Source organism: Gekko japonicus, unplaced genomic scaffold, assembly GCF_001447785.1.
Source record: "Gekko japonicus isolate JY-2015 unplaced genomic scaffold, Gekko_japonicus_V1.1 scaffold1252, whole genome shotgun sequence".
In the NCBI taxonomy this organism is placed as follows: Eukaryota; Metazoa; Chordata; class Lepidosauria; order Squamata; family Gekkonidae; genus Gekko; species Gekko japonicus.
The window spans coordinates 387,103-401,696 of record NW_015167576.1 but is presented as its reverse complement, the minus strand read 5'-3'; the positions used below and the strand labels follow the sequence as shown (position 1 = coordinate 401,696).

Sequence of the window (14,594 nt, the reverse complement as noted above, 5' to 3'; positions counted from 1 at the left end):
CCACGGGGGCCACTTTGAAAAAAACAAAAAAAAAAAAAAAAAAAGCGAGACCCACGGCAGGGTGGCAGTCTGGGGCCGGGTCCCGCCGGGGGCACTTTCAGGGTTTTTTTTTTTGGGGGGGGGTTGTTTATTCTTCCGTTAAACAGCGACAAGCGTGACTCAGTTGCAAGCAGGATCCTCGCCCCTCGTCCCGCCAGCCCCCGTCACCAGATAAACTTTGGACGTTGCCGAGGACAAGCCTCCCTGGATCGTCTCTCTTCTCGCGGGAAGTCCTCGAGCTTTTAGCAGGCCGGACTGGCCCCCAGCAGGCTTCCGTGCACTTCGGCTTCTGGACAGCCCTTTCCTTGTCCGGGAGCTGCCGCCACTGCGTGGGACGCGGGCTGGCCACAGGCCCGTGCCCACTGCCAAACTTGTTGGGGTCAGTGGGAGCCGAGGGGGCGGGCCTCGTACCTGCTCCCCGCTGCTTCTTGGGGGCTGCAAAGAACTGTGCCCCGAACCCCAGGGAAAGGCAGGCGAGCTCCTGGATGTTCTAGAGATGCCGACCCAAGAGGGAGAAAGGAGCCCACCCTCCCATAAGCCCTTTTTCTCCCCTTCCCCCCCTCTGGTTCTTTCCTGTCCTCCCTTCCCTCTCCCCTCCTGTAAAGTGTCCCGTTCAGGAATGACAGGGTACTTTCCCCCTCTACCTGGCAGCCGCTGCATCAATACAAACGGGGGGGAGGGGGGGCCTTGAACCGAAGCCACAGACCCACCGTCCGCCCACCTGCAGTTCCTGGCATCTGCAGCAGACGTGCAGGGATCCCAGTTTCAAATCCCGGCCACACGCAGTTGGGAAGCAGCTGTCCACACAGGCACGGGGACAGCCTCTTGGCCATCGGAGTGGATCTCCCCCCCCCCCCGCACCCACCCACGGGATGCCAAAAGAGCCGTCCGGCCCCTCCGCCAGCTGCAGGTTTTTGAGTCACAAGGACCCAGGAAGGGGCGTGTACCTTTTCACGGCCTCTTTGGATGGAGGGTGGGGGGAGGATTAGGTGGGGCCGGAGGGGCTGTGTGTGTGTGTCGACCCCCCCCCCCGAGAAGGGAATTTAGAGGGGAGAGGCCTCCCGTCCGCACAACCGACTCAGCCGGGCCATGTTTGCGTGTGCTGCCCTTTGCCCGAAATTTCCCCGCAGGGCCGGCTTTCTCTTGCTCCCCTTGACTGCCTGGGCCCACCTGGGGCTCTGCCCGCTGCAAGGAACTGCAAAAGGGGGTCTGGCGGCTTCTCGCTGGGGAGGCCCTGTCCTTGAAAGAATGGGGGGGGGCGGCAGTGGCTTGGGCTCCCTCCCGAGTTCGATAATCTGGCCCCTTGAAAATTCAGACTGTTACTCCCTCCCGTGTGTGTGTCGTCTCCCCCCGCCCCCTTGCTATTTCTGCACCCTGAGAAAGGGCTTGGGTCGAGGGAGCCACTCGGCCACCTGGGCTGCTTGAGACTCCTGCAGACTGGGAGGTCGGTGGCGGTGGGGGCCCTTGCCTCGACTCCCCTTTCAGCGGCTCCCCCTTGCAAGCTGGTGGGGGAAGAGTCAGCCCTCTCCCCGAACCCGTTGGGGCGTCTGTCGTCCAAGCGGCCCAGATGGCCGAGCCCTCCGCCGTGGCGGTGCAGCTCCTCCCTCTCTCTCCCTCTCCAGGCCTTCGTCGCCACGATCCGGGATTGCGGGTTGGTCAGAGGTGCTGGGTGATCTCTTCCCCCCCCCCAATTTGCCTTCCCCTCTTTCTTTCCCCTCCCCTTGACTCCGCAGCCTCTGCTTTCTTTCTAAGGAAGTCCTTGCCATTCTTGCTGTCCATTTTTACAACAATGCATTCTTTAAAAATAAAGATGGGTTTGAGCTGGGTGTGGCGTGTGGCGTCCTTCCTGAAGGTGGCGAACGGAGGGGGGGTGCCCTGGGACCCGCGGGCTGGAGCCACGAGGAGCGAAGGGCTGGGTGCTGCCTCTGGAGGCTTTGCCAGTTTGGTGGTGGTTAGGAGCGTGGACTGTAATTTGGGAGAACTGGGTCTGATTCCCCACTCCTCCACTCACAGCTGCTGGGTGACCTTGGGCAAGCCATAGTTCTGTCAGAGCTGTTCTCTCAGGAGTACCTCTCGAGAGAGCTCTCTCAGTCCCACCAACCTCACAGGGTGTCTGTTGTATGGAGACACCCTGCTTCTCCTTGGGAGAGTCAGTTTGGTGTAGTGGCTGGGAGCGTGGACTCTAATCTTGGAGAACCGGGTTTGATTCCACACTCCTCCTCCACATGCAGCTGCTGGTGTGGCCTTGGGCCAGCTATAAGTTCTTTCAGAGCTGTTCTCTCACAAGCAGTCCTCAAGAGAGCTCTCTCAGCCCCACCTACCTCACAGGGTGTCTGTTGCGGGGAGGGGAAGGAGTTTGTAAGCCGCTCCGAGACTCCTTCGGGTAGCGAAGGGCAGGGGTATGAATCCAATCTCCTCTCTCTCTCTTTGTGGTCTCCTTACAGGGTGCCCTGCCAGGCAGGCGCTGTGTCGAGTGGGAGGGGACCAACTGGGACAAGATCACAGAAGCCCTAACAAGGGAAGGCAAAAGTGGTGGAAGAGCGCTGCTGCTGGCCCTTCGGTCTCTGAGCATGAAGGGCTAGCAGCAAAGCATGATTTTGGGGGGGGGGGAGGAATGTGGCAGGGGCTGAATTGGAGAGTGGTGAATCGGTCCGAAGCTGGAGGAGCAGAACACTTTCTGTCCAGAAAAGGCTGACCGGTACGCCAAGAGGGGCAGGACCCCGGCCAGCCCTAGTTTCTGCAAGAGCACCCAGGAACAGTGGGGTCAGCCCTCCCTCTGCTCCCCCATCGCCTCCGTCCTGATCGTCCATGTGGTATTTTGAGCAGGGCAGGCCTCTCTCCCCCACTTCCTCCTGGGGTGGGGTTTTTTTTGGAGGTCTGCATCTTTGTCCAGCTGCATTGAGTGGGGAGGCCCTACTATGGCTCCCAGGTTGCCAGTTTGGTGTTGGGGTTAGGAGCACGGACTCTAATCTGGGAGAACCGGGTTTGATTTCCCCACTCCTCCACTTGCAGCTGCTGGGTGACCTTGCGTCAGTCACAAGTTCTCTCAGGAGCGGTTCTGGAAAGCGCTCTCTCAGCCCCACCTACCTCACAGGGTGTCTCTTGTGGGGAGGGGAAGGGAAAGGAGACTGTAAGCCGCTCTGAGACTCTTAAGTGAAGGACAGGGTATAAATCCATTCTCTTCTTCTGGTGTAGTGGTTAAGTGCACGGACTCTGATCTGGGAGGACCGGGTTTGATTCTCCACTTCTCCGCTTGCCCTGGCTGGATTACCTTGGGCAAGCTGTAGTTTTGACAAGAGCTGTCCTTGAAAAAGAGCCGTTTCTGTCAAGAGCTCTCTCAGCCCCACCTGCCTCACGGGGTGTCTGTTGTGGGGAGGGGAAGGGAAAGGAGTTCGTAAGCCGCTCTGAGACACCTTTGGGGAGTGAAGGGCCATGGGGTATAAATCCAATCTCCTCCTCCTTCTCTTCTTCTGGCGTAGTGGTTAAGTGCGTGGACTCTAATCTGGGAGAACCGGGTTTGATTCCCCACTCCTCCACTTGCCCCTGGCTGGATGACCTTGGGCAAGCCGTAGTTCTGACAAGAGCTGTTCTTGAAAGAGCAGTTTCTGTCAGAGCTCTCTCAGCCCCGCCTACCTCACAGGGTGTCTGTTGTGGGGAGGGGGAGGGGGAGGGGAAGGAGTTTGTCAGCCGCTCTGAGACACCTTTGGGGAGTGAAGGGCAGGGGATAAATCCAGTCTCCTCTTCTTCCTCTGCGCCTTGCTGATCTGTGAGGAAGTGGAGCAGGTGCTCCGGGGGTGCGTGCGCCCCTTCTCTCTCCCCCCAATTATTCTGTGGTTACCCCTGCTATGAAAAAAATATATAGATTTTTTTAATTGGTGAATTTTAGGAAACTTGCTCTTACAAAAAAAAGAAAAAAAGAGAGATCCCAACGTGCTTCCCTTTGAAATGGAGTTGAGGTAAGGAGTGCCCAGGACTGCTCTTAGGAGAAGGAGTGTGTGTAGAAGACGTCCACGTTGGCAGCGTAGTCCAAGGGCACGGCTTGCCCAATCTGCCTGGCTCCCAGGCTCGCCCCTCCCAGGGCAGAGGACTGTTTCAGCTTCAGGAGGCTGAACCTGGAGAAGGCGCTGCGGCGGTGCTCGCCCAGGACGCCCACGAACCCTGGAAGCAAAGAGAGACGGCTGTCGCAGAGGACACCCACCCCTGCAGAAAGAGAGAGACGTGAAGCCGGGAGGGGACTGCCTCAGAAGGCAGGTGAACGAAAGAGGCCGACCGAGAGAGAGGTGGGCTAATGGAGCCTTTGTGGCAAACTGATGCACACGGTTTTCTGCTAACCAGAGCGGGCATCAGCCACGGCGTTTCCGTCAGGGTGCAGAATGGCGGCTTCAGCGCTAAGACGGGCAGGCGTGGGGCAGACTCCTGCAGTGGGTCGTGGCGCAGTGGCAGAGCAACTGCTTGGCATGCAGAAGGCCCCAGGTTCAATCCCCGGCAGCTTCGCCAGCGGAAAAGGACCAGGCAGCGATGCTCCCTCTAAGCTGTGGGGTCTTGTGAGCAAAAATTCTACGTTGTGAGCCACGGTCATTAAAGTTGTGAGGGAGTGATTTGGCTGCTGCATAAATCAGTTTGCTCTGGAGCCCCATCCTTCTTCCTGAGCTAGGACAAAAATGTGTGAGCTGGAAGCTAAAAAACTCTGAGCTGGCGCACACTGACTCAGCTTAGAGGGGACACTGCCAGGCCGCCAGGTGATGGGGAAGGCCTCCGCCTGAGACCCTGGAGAGCCTCTGCCACTCTGAGCAGAAAACACTGACCTCAGTGGACCAAGGGTCTGTACAAGGCGGCTTCACGATGTCCCACCGGCTATCAGCCAGAAGCTACTCTGCCCCTCGTCTCTATGGCTAGTCCGGCTCTGTTCAATTTGGAAGCCGCCTTGAGCGCCACAATTCTATCCGGGGGGGGGGGGATGACTGTTGTGTTAAACCACACACTGGCGTGGCCATGGGCCTCCTTCCCCCCTTTTCTGGGTCAACGCACACCCTTGTAACCAACACTCCCTCTAAGCTGTGGAGTCTTGTGGGCAAAAATTCTACTTTGTGAGCTGCTGGCATTAAAGTTGTGCAGCGAGCCATTTGGCTGCTGCATAAATTAGTTTGCTCTGGAGCCCCATCCTTCCTGAGCGGAGACAAAAATGCATGAGCTACAGGCTAAAAACTGAGCTAGCTCACACTGACTCAGCTTAGAGGGAACACTGCTTGTAAGTTCCAAAGTTCCCTCTAAGATGTGGAGTCTTGTGAGCAAAAATTCTACTTTGTGAGCTACTGGCACTAAAGTTGTGCAGCGAGCGACTTGTATGCTGCATAACTTAGTTGGCTCTGGAGCCCTCCTTCCTGAGCAGAGACAAAAATGTGTGAGCTGGAGGCTAAAAAACGGTGAGCTAGCGCACACTAACTCACCTTAGAGGGAACACTGCTTGTAAAACCCTCCCTCCCCCCCCATTGCACAGATGGCAAGGTGGAGGTACTGACCCAAACCACTTCCCGCTTTGCCGAGCAAACCCGCCCGCAGAAGGCAGAGCTCGCCCAATCCACCCCCTCCCCCCAGTCTCTGCTCACCGTCTTTCATCTTCTCCCAGCTGTTCCACACGGACCCCACACACAGAATCGGCAGCCCCAGCTGGCCTTGGAAGAGGCTCTGGTGTGAGTCTGTCTGTGAGCAGGAGAAAAGAGCAAGAGTCCAGCAGCACCTTCAAGACTTAACACAATTTGTGGCAGGGGAGGAGCTTCCGTGAACCTATGGAGCAGAGGTCCACCAGTGGCTATTGGCCACAAAGTGTAGTTAGGGACTCCCAAGATATCTGAATGATTTAATCTGCTCGATTTCGCTTCCTTCAATTCCCCAGCAAATGCGTTTCCAGGATTTAGAGAAGACCAGTATTTTTGTCTTATCAAAATTGAGAAGGAGCAGGGGTCATTTCGTAGAAAAAGACGGGCAGGAGCTCATTAGCATAACTCCTTTGCATATGCCACACCCCCTGACATCACCAGATGTGTGCCAGAAGGCAACACCCACCACTCAGGGTCCACTGGGCTGTTTTGGATTGCTAGCTATGGGGGGGGGGGATGGACGTGCAGATCTGTCCTCACAGAGGAGGGAGAGCTTGTACCTGAATAAAATTTGTTCTTAAAGGTACCACTGGACTGTTTTGGATTGCTAGCTATGGGGGGGGGGGATGGACGTGCAGATCTGTCCTCACAGAGGAGGGAGAGCTTGTACCTGAAGGCGGGCCACTCCTTGCTCCTCATGGCCCGACTGAGGGCTGCTGGGAGCAGGGCTTGTTGCATGTGCCCGCCCCCTGAGCTCCTTACTGCCGGAGCTCCGCTCCTGTGCACTCCTGCAGGAAATGACCCCTGAGAAGGAGTCAGTTCTGTCTGCAAAAAGCAGAGAACTCCGATAGGAGTCGCATTAGTCCAGCCCGAATATAGGAAAGGATCGCCACATCATCTACGTAAAGTAGGATAGGCATTTAGTTTAGGGGAGTGGCCGAGTTAGGAACTCTCAGTCTGGGGCAAGGGGTTCTCTGTTGTTTTGGTGCTTGGTGGGGGGGGGGCAACAGTGGGAGGGCTTCTAGTGTCCTGGCCCCACTCCTGGACCTCCTGATGGCACCTGGTATTTCTGGCCACTGTGTGACAGACTGGATGGGCCATTGGCCTGATCCAACATTGGCTTCTCTGATGTTCTTACATTAAGAGCAGAGGTCCATCCGTGGCCATTAGCCACAAGGTGTAGATGGGAACTCACAGGCCGGGGTAGGTGATGCTCTGTATTCTTGGTGCTTGGAAGGGGGGGGTTAACAGTGGGAGGGCTTCTAATGTCCTGGCCCCACTGCTGGACCTCCTGATGGCCCCTGGTATTTCTGGCCACTGTGTGACAGACTGGATGGGCCACTGGCCTGATCCAACATTGGCTTCTCCGATGTTCTTACGAGTCCCTCGTCTTTAAGGTGCAGCCGCTCTGCTCTTTTCTACTGGGCTTGAGAGTCAAAAGTCATACAGGCTCATGTACATCAAAGGGACAGGGTGTCCTCCCATCCAGGGACTAACCTGACCTACCCTTGTGTAGTTTTACACCTGTGCTTTTAGCCTGTACTGCAGATACTCTGGGAACCAAAGAAAGGCAGCCGGGAAGCAGCTCTTGAGCAGAGGAAGGGGAATATTTCGAGCACTGGCTGAAGGGACCGTGCACGCTTGGCAGTGGACGGGACATGTGCAGGAGGAGCCGGCCATGGTCGCCTACCCCAAGGTCCTTCCCTACAGCTTGGATCTGCCCCTGGAGGCACTAGCAGCCCCACCGAGATCACACAGGCTTGTGTATTTCACAGCCAGATTCGCAAGCTTCCTGGTGAGTCTTCAGGAAACCATGTCTTTGCTGTCTAAAAGATGTGGCAAAGGATGTTCAGTTAGGGTTGCCAGCTCCGGGTTGGGGTATTCCTGGAGATCTAGGGGTGAAGCCTGGGAAGGGGAGGGGCTTCAGTGGAGGACAACGCCAAAGAGTCCATCCACCGAAGCAGCCAATTTATCCAGGGGAGCTGATCCCCGGAATTGGGAGATTGGTTGTGATTTCAGGCGCTCTCCAGACCGCACCTGGAGGCCGGCAGCCCTGGGTGACGTAGACCGGCTTGCTTTGCTTCCATCAGGAGCAGTTGGGTGCCCCGACAGGAAAGGGGCGGGCCACTTCCTCCCCCACTTCCTCCTAGGGGACGCTCTTTCCAGGGGGCCAATTCTTTTCCCGCACGCGCCACTCAGCACGCTCTCCTTATTTCCCGTGCCAACTGTTCCAAGGCTGCAAGTTTACCGTGTCAATTTTGGGCAACACGGCTACGACGTGTCGTGCCAAGACCTCCCCAGCCTTGTTGAAAATGTACCCGCACAAGGGGTCCCCGGCCTGGGCTCCTGCGGAGAGAGAGAGAAAGAGAGAAAGACAACGCTGGTTCAGCCAGACTCCAAACTGCTGGAGGAAGGGGGTAAGGTCTGTGTAACACACAACTCTGGGAAGAGTCAAATTAAAAATAATAAAAAGAGATTGGATTTATGCCCCACCCTTCACTTGGAGTCTCAGAGCGGCTTACAAACACCTTTCCCTTCCCCTTCCCACAACAGGCACCCTGTGAGGTAGGTGGGGCTGAGAGAGCTCTTTCAAGGACTACTCTTTCAAGGACAGCTCTTGTCAGAACTATGGCTTGCCCAAGGTCACCTGGCAGCTGCAACTGGAGGAGTGGGGACTCAACCCTGGTTCTTTCAGATTAGAGTCTGTGTATTTAACCACGACACCAAACTGGCTCTTTCAGGATTGGTTAATCTCACTTCTGCAAGCCCAGCAGGGAAAAACTGGAGTTTTAGCATGCTTACATAAAAGGCCAAACTACATAGTTCAGGCCAGGGACCATCTGGTTCATATGTTGGATTTTAAAAACCATATTTTCCTTCTTATACCAAGAGATGCTGCTGCTGCTTCTGCACCAATCCAGCCCTGCAACAGCTGCACTTATGTTGCTTTTGCGCAAGAAACATTCTCCAGATAACTAACCCCCACCCATCTGTGTGAGCGGGGAGAACTTTGGGTTCCAATACAGGTTTCAAATCTACCAGTGTTTCAGTGACACAAACTCTTCTCTCCAGGTTGGTATTCAAGAAGAAGAAGAAGAAGAAGAGGAGATTGGATTTATACCCCGCCCTTCAAGACCCAAAGGTGTCTCAGAGCGGCTTACAAACTCCTTTCCCTTCCCCTCCCCACAACAGACACCCTGTGAGGTAGGTGGGGCTGAGAGAGCTCTTGACAGAAACTGCTCTTTTTTCAAGGACATCTCTTATCAGAACTATGGCTTGCCCAAGGTCACACCAGCAGGTGCAAGTGGAGGAGTGGGGGAATCAAACCCGGTTCTCCCAGATTAGCCACGACACCAAACTGGCTCCCCCTTTGAGCCTGTTCCCCTTCCGCCTGAGGCCAGTGAAATCTCGCTTCTGCAGCCTTCAGGGTCCACATTTGGCTGTGAAAGCCTTACAGCCGACCCAGGGCAACTGTAGTCCTACAAGGCAGTGCAATCTTTGTCGCGGGGCAGCTCCATCACAGGTCCTTGCGACAGTTCAAAAACGACACACCTCCAGTGTGGTTAAAAAGCTGGTTTCAGACGGGGGGGGGGGACCAAGGCCCGAGTCCACTCCCTGCCACGAAGCTCAATGGTCAACCTTTGGTCACGATCTCTCAGCCTAATCTACCTTACAGGGTTGTTGTGTTGAAATGAAATAACACTGTCCGCCACCCTGAATCCCACAAAGGAAGGATGCGATAAAAACGTGACAGACAGAACTCTGTCCGTCTCTTTTTCCAGCTACCTTCCGCCAGCCTCTGGCAAAATCCGGCAAACTTGGACTTCTCAAAGGTTCGGTAGAGATGCGTCAGGAGTCCCATCCTGTCGGAGACCTGCAGAAACCCAGAACTTGCAGCATTACGACGATTCTTAGCATCCGTCTGACACTTGGAGCATTCAAAACTCTTCACATGCGTGACTGCAGGAATCCTTGCAGCTGCCCCGTAAGGGTATTTCTATTTATCATTTCAGTTTATATCCCGCCCTTCCCGCAAGCAGCCTCAGGGCAGGTCACGACTACAGGTTCCAAAACAATCTTCAAAACAATCTTAAAATTCAGACAAGAATAAAAACATGAAGGACACTGCAGACTTGGCCAACCTGAAAAATCAGTGGCTGAACATAGCCTAACTCAAAAAGGACACAGTATCTTATTCCAAGACACTGAAAGGCTGGACAACACATCCAATTATCATGTCAGATTACACAGGGAAGCCACTGAAATTCAGAAACATAAACACCATTTCAACAGGAAAGAAGGGAGTTTAGAAATAAATAGGGCATGGTTCCCTGCCCTGAAAAACATAAAATGCTCCACATCTCACAACAGCACTACAGATACGATTAGAATTTCAACAGCCAATCCATATGCAAAAGAACCTCCTCAGGAAAGCTCCTCCATCAGCATGTCACAGCCTGGGGAACTCCGACGCGATCATGACTCAGCCCTACCCCACCTTCCTGAGTAGATATAAATTGCCTGCCGACTGTTTTTCTTCTCACATTTGACACAGAGAGTACTCTGTCTTTCTGTGTTATACCTCTGAGGATGCCAGTCACAGCTGCTGGCGAAACGTCAGGTCCTACAGTGCCAAGACCACGGCCACACAGCTCGGAAAATCTACAACAACTATTCTTAAAATGATTCCATGAATAGACATCAAACATTTAATACAATAAAAACAGTTAAAGTGAGCAGTGCTGCAGTTTTCAATTTTCAGTTCCTACAGCCAGGAACGAGTGGGCCGGGGCCGAGCCATTAAGGTCTCGTTAATAGCAGCGTACAGTAACGAGGAGCTGCGGTGGCTCAAGTGGTTAAGACGCTGAACTGCAGGCTGTGGAAGGTCGGTAGTTCAGCAGTTCAAGACCCGGGTGCCGCATGACGGAGTGAGCTCCCGTCTCTAGTTCCAGCTCCTGCCAACCTAGCAGTTCAAAAGCAAGAAATTGCAAGTAGATAAATAGGGACCACTTCAGTGGGAAGGTAACAGCGTTCCGTGCGCCTTGGTGTTTAGTCATGCCGGCCACATGACCACGGAAACGTCTTCGGACAGCGCTGGCTCTTCGGCTTGGAAACAGAGATGAGCACCACAACCCTAGAGTCGAATTCGACTGGCTTTCGAGCAAGGGAACCTTTACCTTTACCTTTTTACAGTAACAGGGAGGCCTCCTGGCTTATACTCTTAGCCAGCACGTGAACTCCGGTTCTGGTGAAGCAAAGATGCCTTGACCTATGAAAGGGGACACATGAAGCCGCCTGACATCTGAATCAGATCACTGGTCTAAAACCAACCATATTTATGGTCAGGCGTGAGGTTTTGTTGTGTTGTGCTGCTCTGTTATCAGCACCACAACTCTTCATTCCAGGGGTAAAGGTAAAGGTTCCCATGCTCGAAAGCCAGTCGAATCCGGCTCTAGGGTTGCAGTGCTCATCTCCGTTTCAAAGCCGAAGAGCCAGCGCTGTCCGAAGACGTTTCCGTGGTCATGTGGTCGGCGTGACTAAACACCAAGGAGCACGGAACGCTGTTACCTTCCCACCTATTTATCTACTTGCAATTTCTTGCTTTCGAACTGCTGGGTTGGCAGGAGCTGGAACTAGAGACGGGAGCTCACTCCGTCATGCGGCACCCGGGTCTCGAACTGCTGAACTACCGACCTTCCACAGCCGGCAGTTCAGCGTCTTAAAAGGCAACCGAAGACTCTCTGTCGGGGAACTACCTGGAAATAGTCAAACATGGCTTGCTTGACGTAGCCGATGTCATGGGGCGGCACCTCCAAGTTGTCCAGGCCGTCAAACACGATCTTCACTGCCTGGTGGGCAATCCAGTAGGCTGCAAAAACAAGAGACTCTCTAGCCTTCCGTCTTCCGTGATCCAGGCCACCGCCCTAGCCCAGCCTTCTCCTCTGGGCCTGGACGGAGGCCTTGCGGGCTCAAATTGCCACAAATAACCTTCGCCTGGCCCACACTGGGAAAGAAACGCAACGCAGTCATTCAACCAAAAGGGTTCTTCTTTAGTCTCCAGAAACTCATCGGCTGAAGGCAAATGTCAGTTGTGAATGTCCAGGATGGACCCCATGCAATGCTCCCTCTAAGCTGTGGAGTCCTGTGAGCAAAAATTCTACTTTGCGAGTGGCTGGCATTCAAGTTGTGAGCGAGCAATTTGGCTGCTGCATAAATCAGTTTGCTCTGGAGCCCCATCCTTCCTGAGCCGAGACAAAAAATGTGTGAGCCGGAGGCTAAAAAACTGTGAGCTAGCTTAGAGGGAACACTGGACCCATGGTGCCTGCCACATCTTTTCAGGAAGTGGGTGAGGCCAGGGGGGTGTTTCCCCAGCAGGGCCTTTGACTGGCCACTGGAGATCTGATTGGCTGGGCAGATTAAAAGGTTTCAGTGGCAGATGCTGCCACAGTGCTAGTTTTATTCTCTGCTACTCCGCTGGAGAAGACTCTTGAGAGTCCCTTGGACTGCAAGAAGATCGAATCAGTCAATCCTAAAAGAAATCAACCCTGTCTGTTCCCTGGAAGGCCAGATAATGAAACTGAAGCTCAAATACTTTGGCCACCCAATGAGAAGGGAGCACTCACTGGAGAAGAAGACCCTGATGCTGGGAAAGATTGAAGGTCAAAGAAGATGGGGACGGCAAAGGATGAGATGGTGAGACAGTGTCACAGATGCAACGAACATGAAGTTGAGCCAACTTCAGAGGACGGCGGAAGACCAGAGGGCCTGGCGTGATCTGGTCCATGGGTCGCGGAGAGTCGGACTCGACTGTGCGACTGAACAACAGCAACTCCGCTTCCCCAGTGCATTTCTAAAAATCACTCCTCTCGTCCCCTGAACTTGGGACTTCCTCTGTGTATGTGGTTCCCTCTCCTGCGGCAGCCACGTTGCTGTGTCAGAATTCCAAAGGTGCCCATAGGCTCAAAGAAGTTGGGGACCCCTGCTCTACGAACACCCCCAGGGACTGCTGGGTCTTGCTGTGAAGGGACAGACGTTTCTGGAATGTTAAACGTGGGCTGGCCACAACATCACCTTGGGTCTCTCCATGATGTCGGGGACGTCTCACTACAAATGCTCAGGTGATGCAGCACTGGCCTTATATTGAGCTACCTTATACTCAGTCAGTCCAGGTCAGTATAGTCAACTGAAGAGTGCTGAAGCTCTCCAGGGTCTCAGGCAGAGTTCTTCCACATCACCAACAGCATGCTTTGGGAAGGGGCCTTGGCTCAGCATAGAGCCTCTGTTTGGCCTGCAGAAGGTTCCAGGTTCGATCCCCGGCATCTCCAGTTAGAAGGACCAGGCAGGAGGGGATGGGAAAGACCTCTGCCTGAGACCCTGGAGAGCTGTAAAGAGGGGCTGTGGCTCAGTGGAAGAGCCTCTGCCTGGCATGCAGAAGGTCCCAGGTTCAATCCCCAGCATCTCCAGTTAAAAGGACAAGGCAGGAGGTGATGGGAAAGACCTCCGCCTGAGACTCTGGAGAGCTGTAAAGAGGGGCTGTGGGCTCAGTGGAAGAGCCTCTGCTTGGCATGCAGGAGGTCCCAGGTTCAATCCCCGGCATCTCCAGTTAGAAAGGACCAGGTGGGAGGTGATGGGAAAAACCTTCGTCTGAGACCCTGGAGAGCTGTAAAGAGGGGCTGTGGCTCAGAGGGAAAGCCTCTGCTTGGCATGCAGAAGGTCCCAGGTTCAATCCCCGGCATCTCCAGTTGAACGGACCTGATAGTAGGTGATGGGAAAGACCTCTACCTGGGATCCTGAAGAAGAGGAGGAGATTGGATTGATACCCCACCCTTCACTACCGAAAGGAGTCTCAGAGTGGCTTACAATCTCCCTTCCCTTCCCTTCCCCTCCCTACCCCTCCCTACAACAGACACCCTGTGAGGTAGGTGGGGCTGAGAGAGCTCTGACAGGCACTACCTTGGAGAGAACAGCTCTGAGAGAACTTGTGACTGACCCAAGGTCACACCAGCAGCTGCATGTGGAGGAGTGGGGAATCAAACCCGGTTCTCCCAGATTAGAGTCTGCGCTCTTAAACACTACACTAAACTGCTTCTCCTGGACAGCCGCTGCCAGTCTGAGTGGAAAACACTGACTTTGATGGGCCAAAGTCAGTAGAAGTCAGCATCACGTGTGATCCTTTCAAGAGGCCATGCTGGGGACTGAACCTGCAGCCTTTTGCACAGAAAGCAGTTGCTCTGCCACTAAGCCACAGCACCTGCCCACCCTTGGCTCCTTCTGGCACTTGGACTGCCTTCCAGAACCGCTTCAAAGCTTTTGGGGAGGGAGGAATTCCTGGTCCCGAGGTGTTTTCCGGCACAGAGCGCAGTGATTTAGCCCAGCAGATCTGAGCGCTCCAGCAAAGCTCTTTGTCCCCAAAAGACGAAACCCACTGAATGCAGTGGTAAGCAGCGACCCTGGCCGATGGCCCCGAGCCCCGTTTCTCACCTGACCCCTCGTCCCCCATCATATGCCCCCATCCCCCGCAGCTGGTCTGAGAGCCATCGGGGTTGATGAGCTTGCAGTTGGAGCCCGTTCCAGAGATGAGGACCACGCCACCTGCAGTGGAAGAGAGGAGAGATCTTAGCAAGCAACAGCAGGGGTCACTGGGGGGGAGGTGCCTGTGAATTCCCTGCACTGTTCACAGGGTTGGACTAGATGACAACAGACAAGGGCAACTCGAATGATAAAGGGGTTGGAACAATTCCCCTACGAGGAAAGGTTAAAGCGCTTAGGGCTCTTTAGCTTGGAGAAACGACGACTGAGGGGTGACATGATCGAGGTTTCTAAGATTATGCCTGGGAAAGAGCAGGTAGAGAAAGAAGCACTAGTCTCCAGTGTTCCCTCTAAGCTGAGTTAGTGTGAGCTAGCTCACAATTTTTTAGCCTCCGGCTCACACATTTTTGTCTTAGCTCAGGAAGGGAT

The 14,594-nt window shown here is 54.4% G+C and overlaps 1 protein-coding gene across 1 annotated transcript in view; it reads right to left on the bottom strand.

Moving 5' to 3' along the window:
* Nucleotides 1-3,920: 3,920 nt before the first annotated feature.
* The window catches only part of NAGK (N-acetylglucosamine kinase), a 27,454-nt gene continuing 16,780 nt past the window's right edge, over nucleotides 3,921-14,594 (bottom strand). The window contains exons 5-10 of the mRNA XM_015413866.1: nucleotides 14,118-14,228; nucleotides 11,393-11,505; nucleotides 9,423-9,510; nucleotides 7,885-7,982; nucleotides 5,646-5,724; nucleotides 3,921-4,197 (exon numbers count right to left, since the gene is read on the bottom strand). Of these exons, the coding sequence (XP_015269352.1) occupies nucleotides 4,019-4,197; nucleotides 5,646-5,724; nucleotides 7,885-7,982; nucleotides 9,423-9,510; nucleotides 11,393-11,505; nucleotides 14,118-14,228 (668 nt within the window). The 3' untranslated portion in view covers nucleotides 3,921-4,018. The remainder of the gene's footprint in view (nucleotides 4,198-5,645; nucleotides 5,725-7,884; nucleotides 7,983-9,422; nucleotides 9,511-11,392; nucleotides 11,506-14,117; nucleotides 14,229-14,594) is intronic.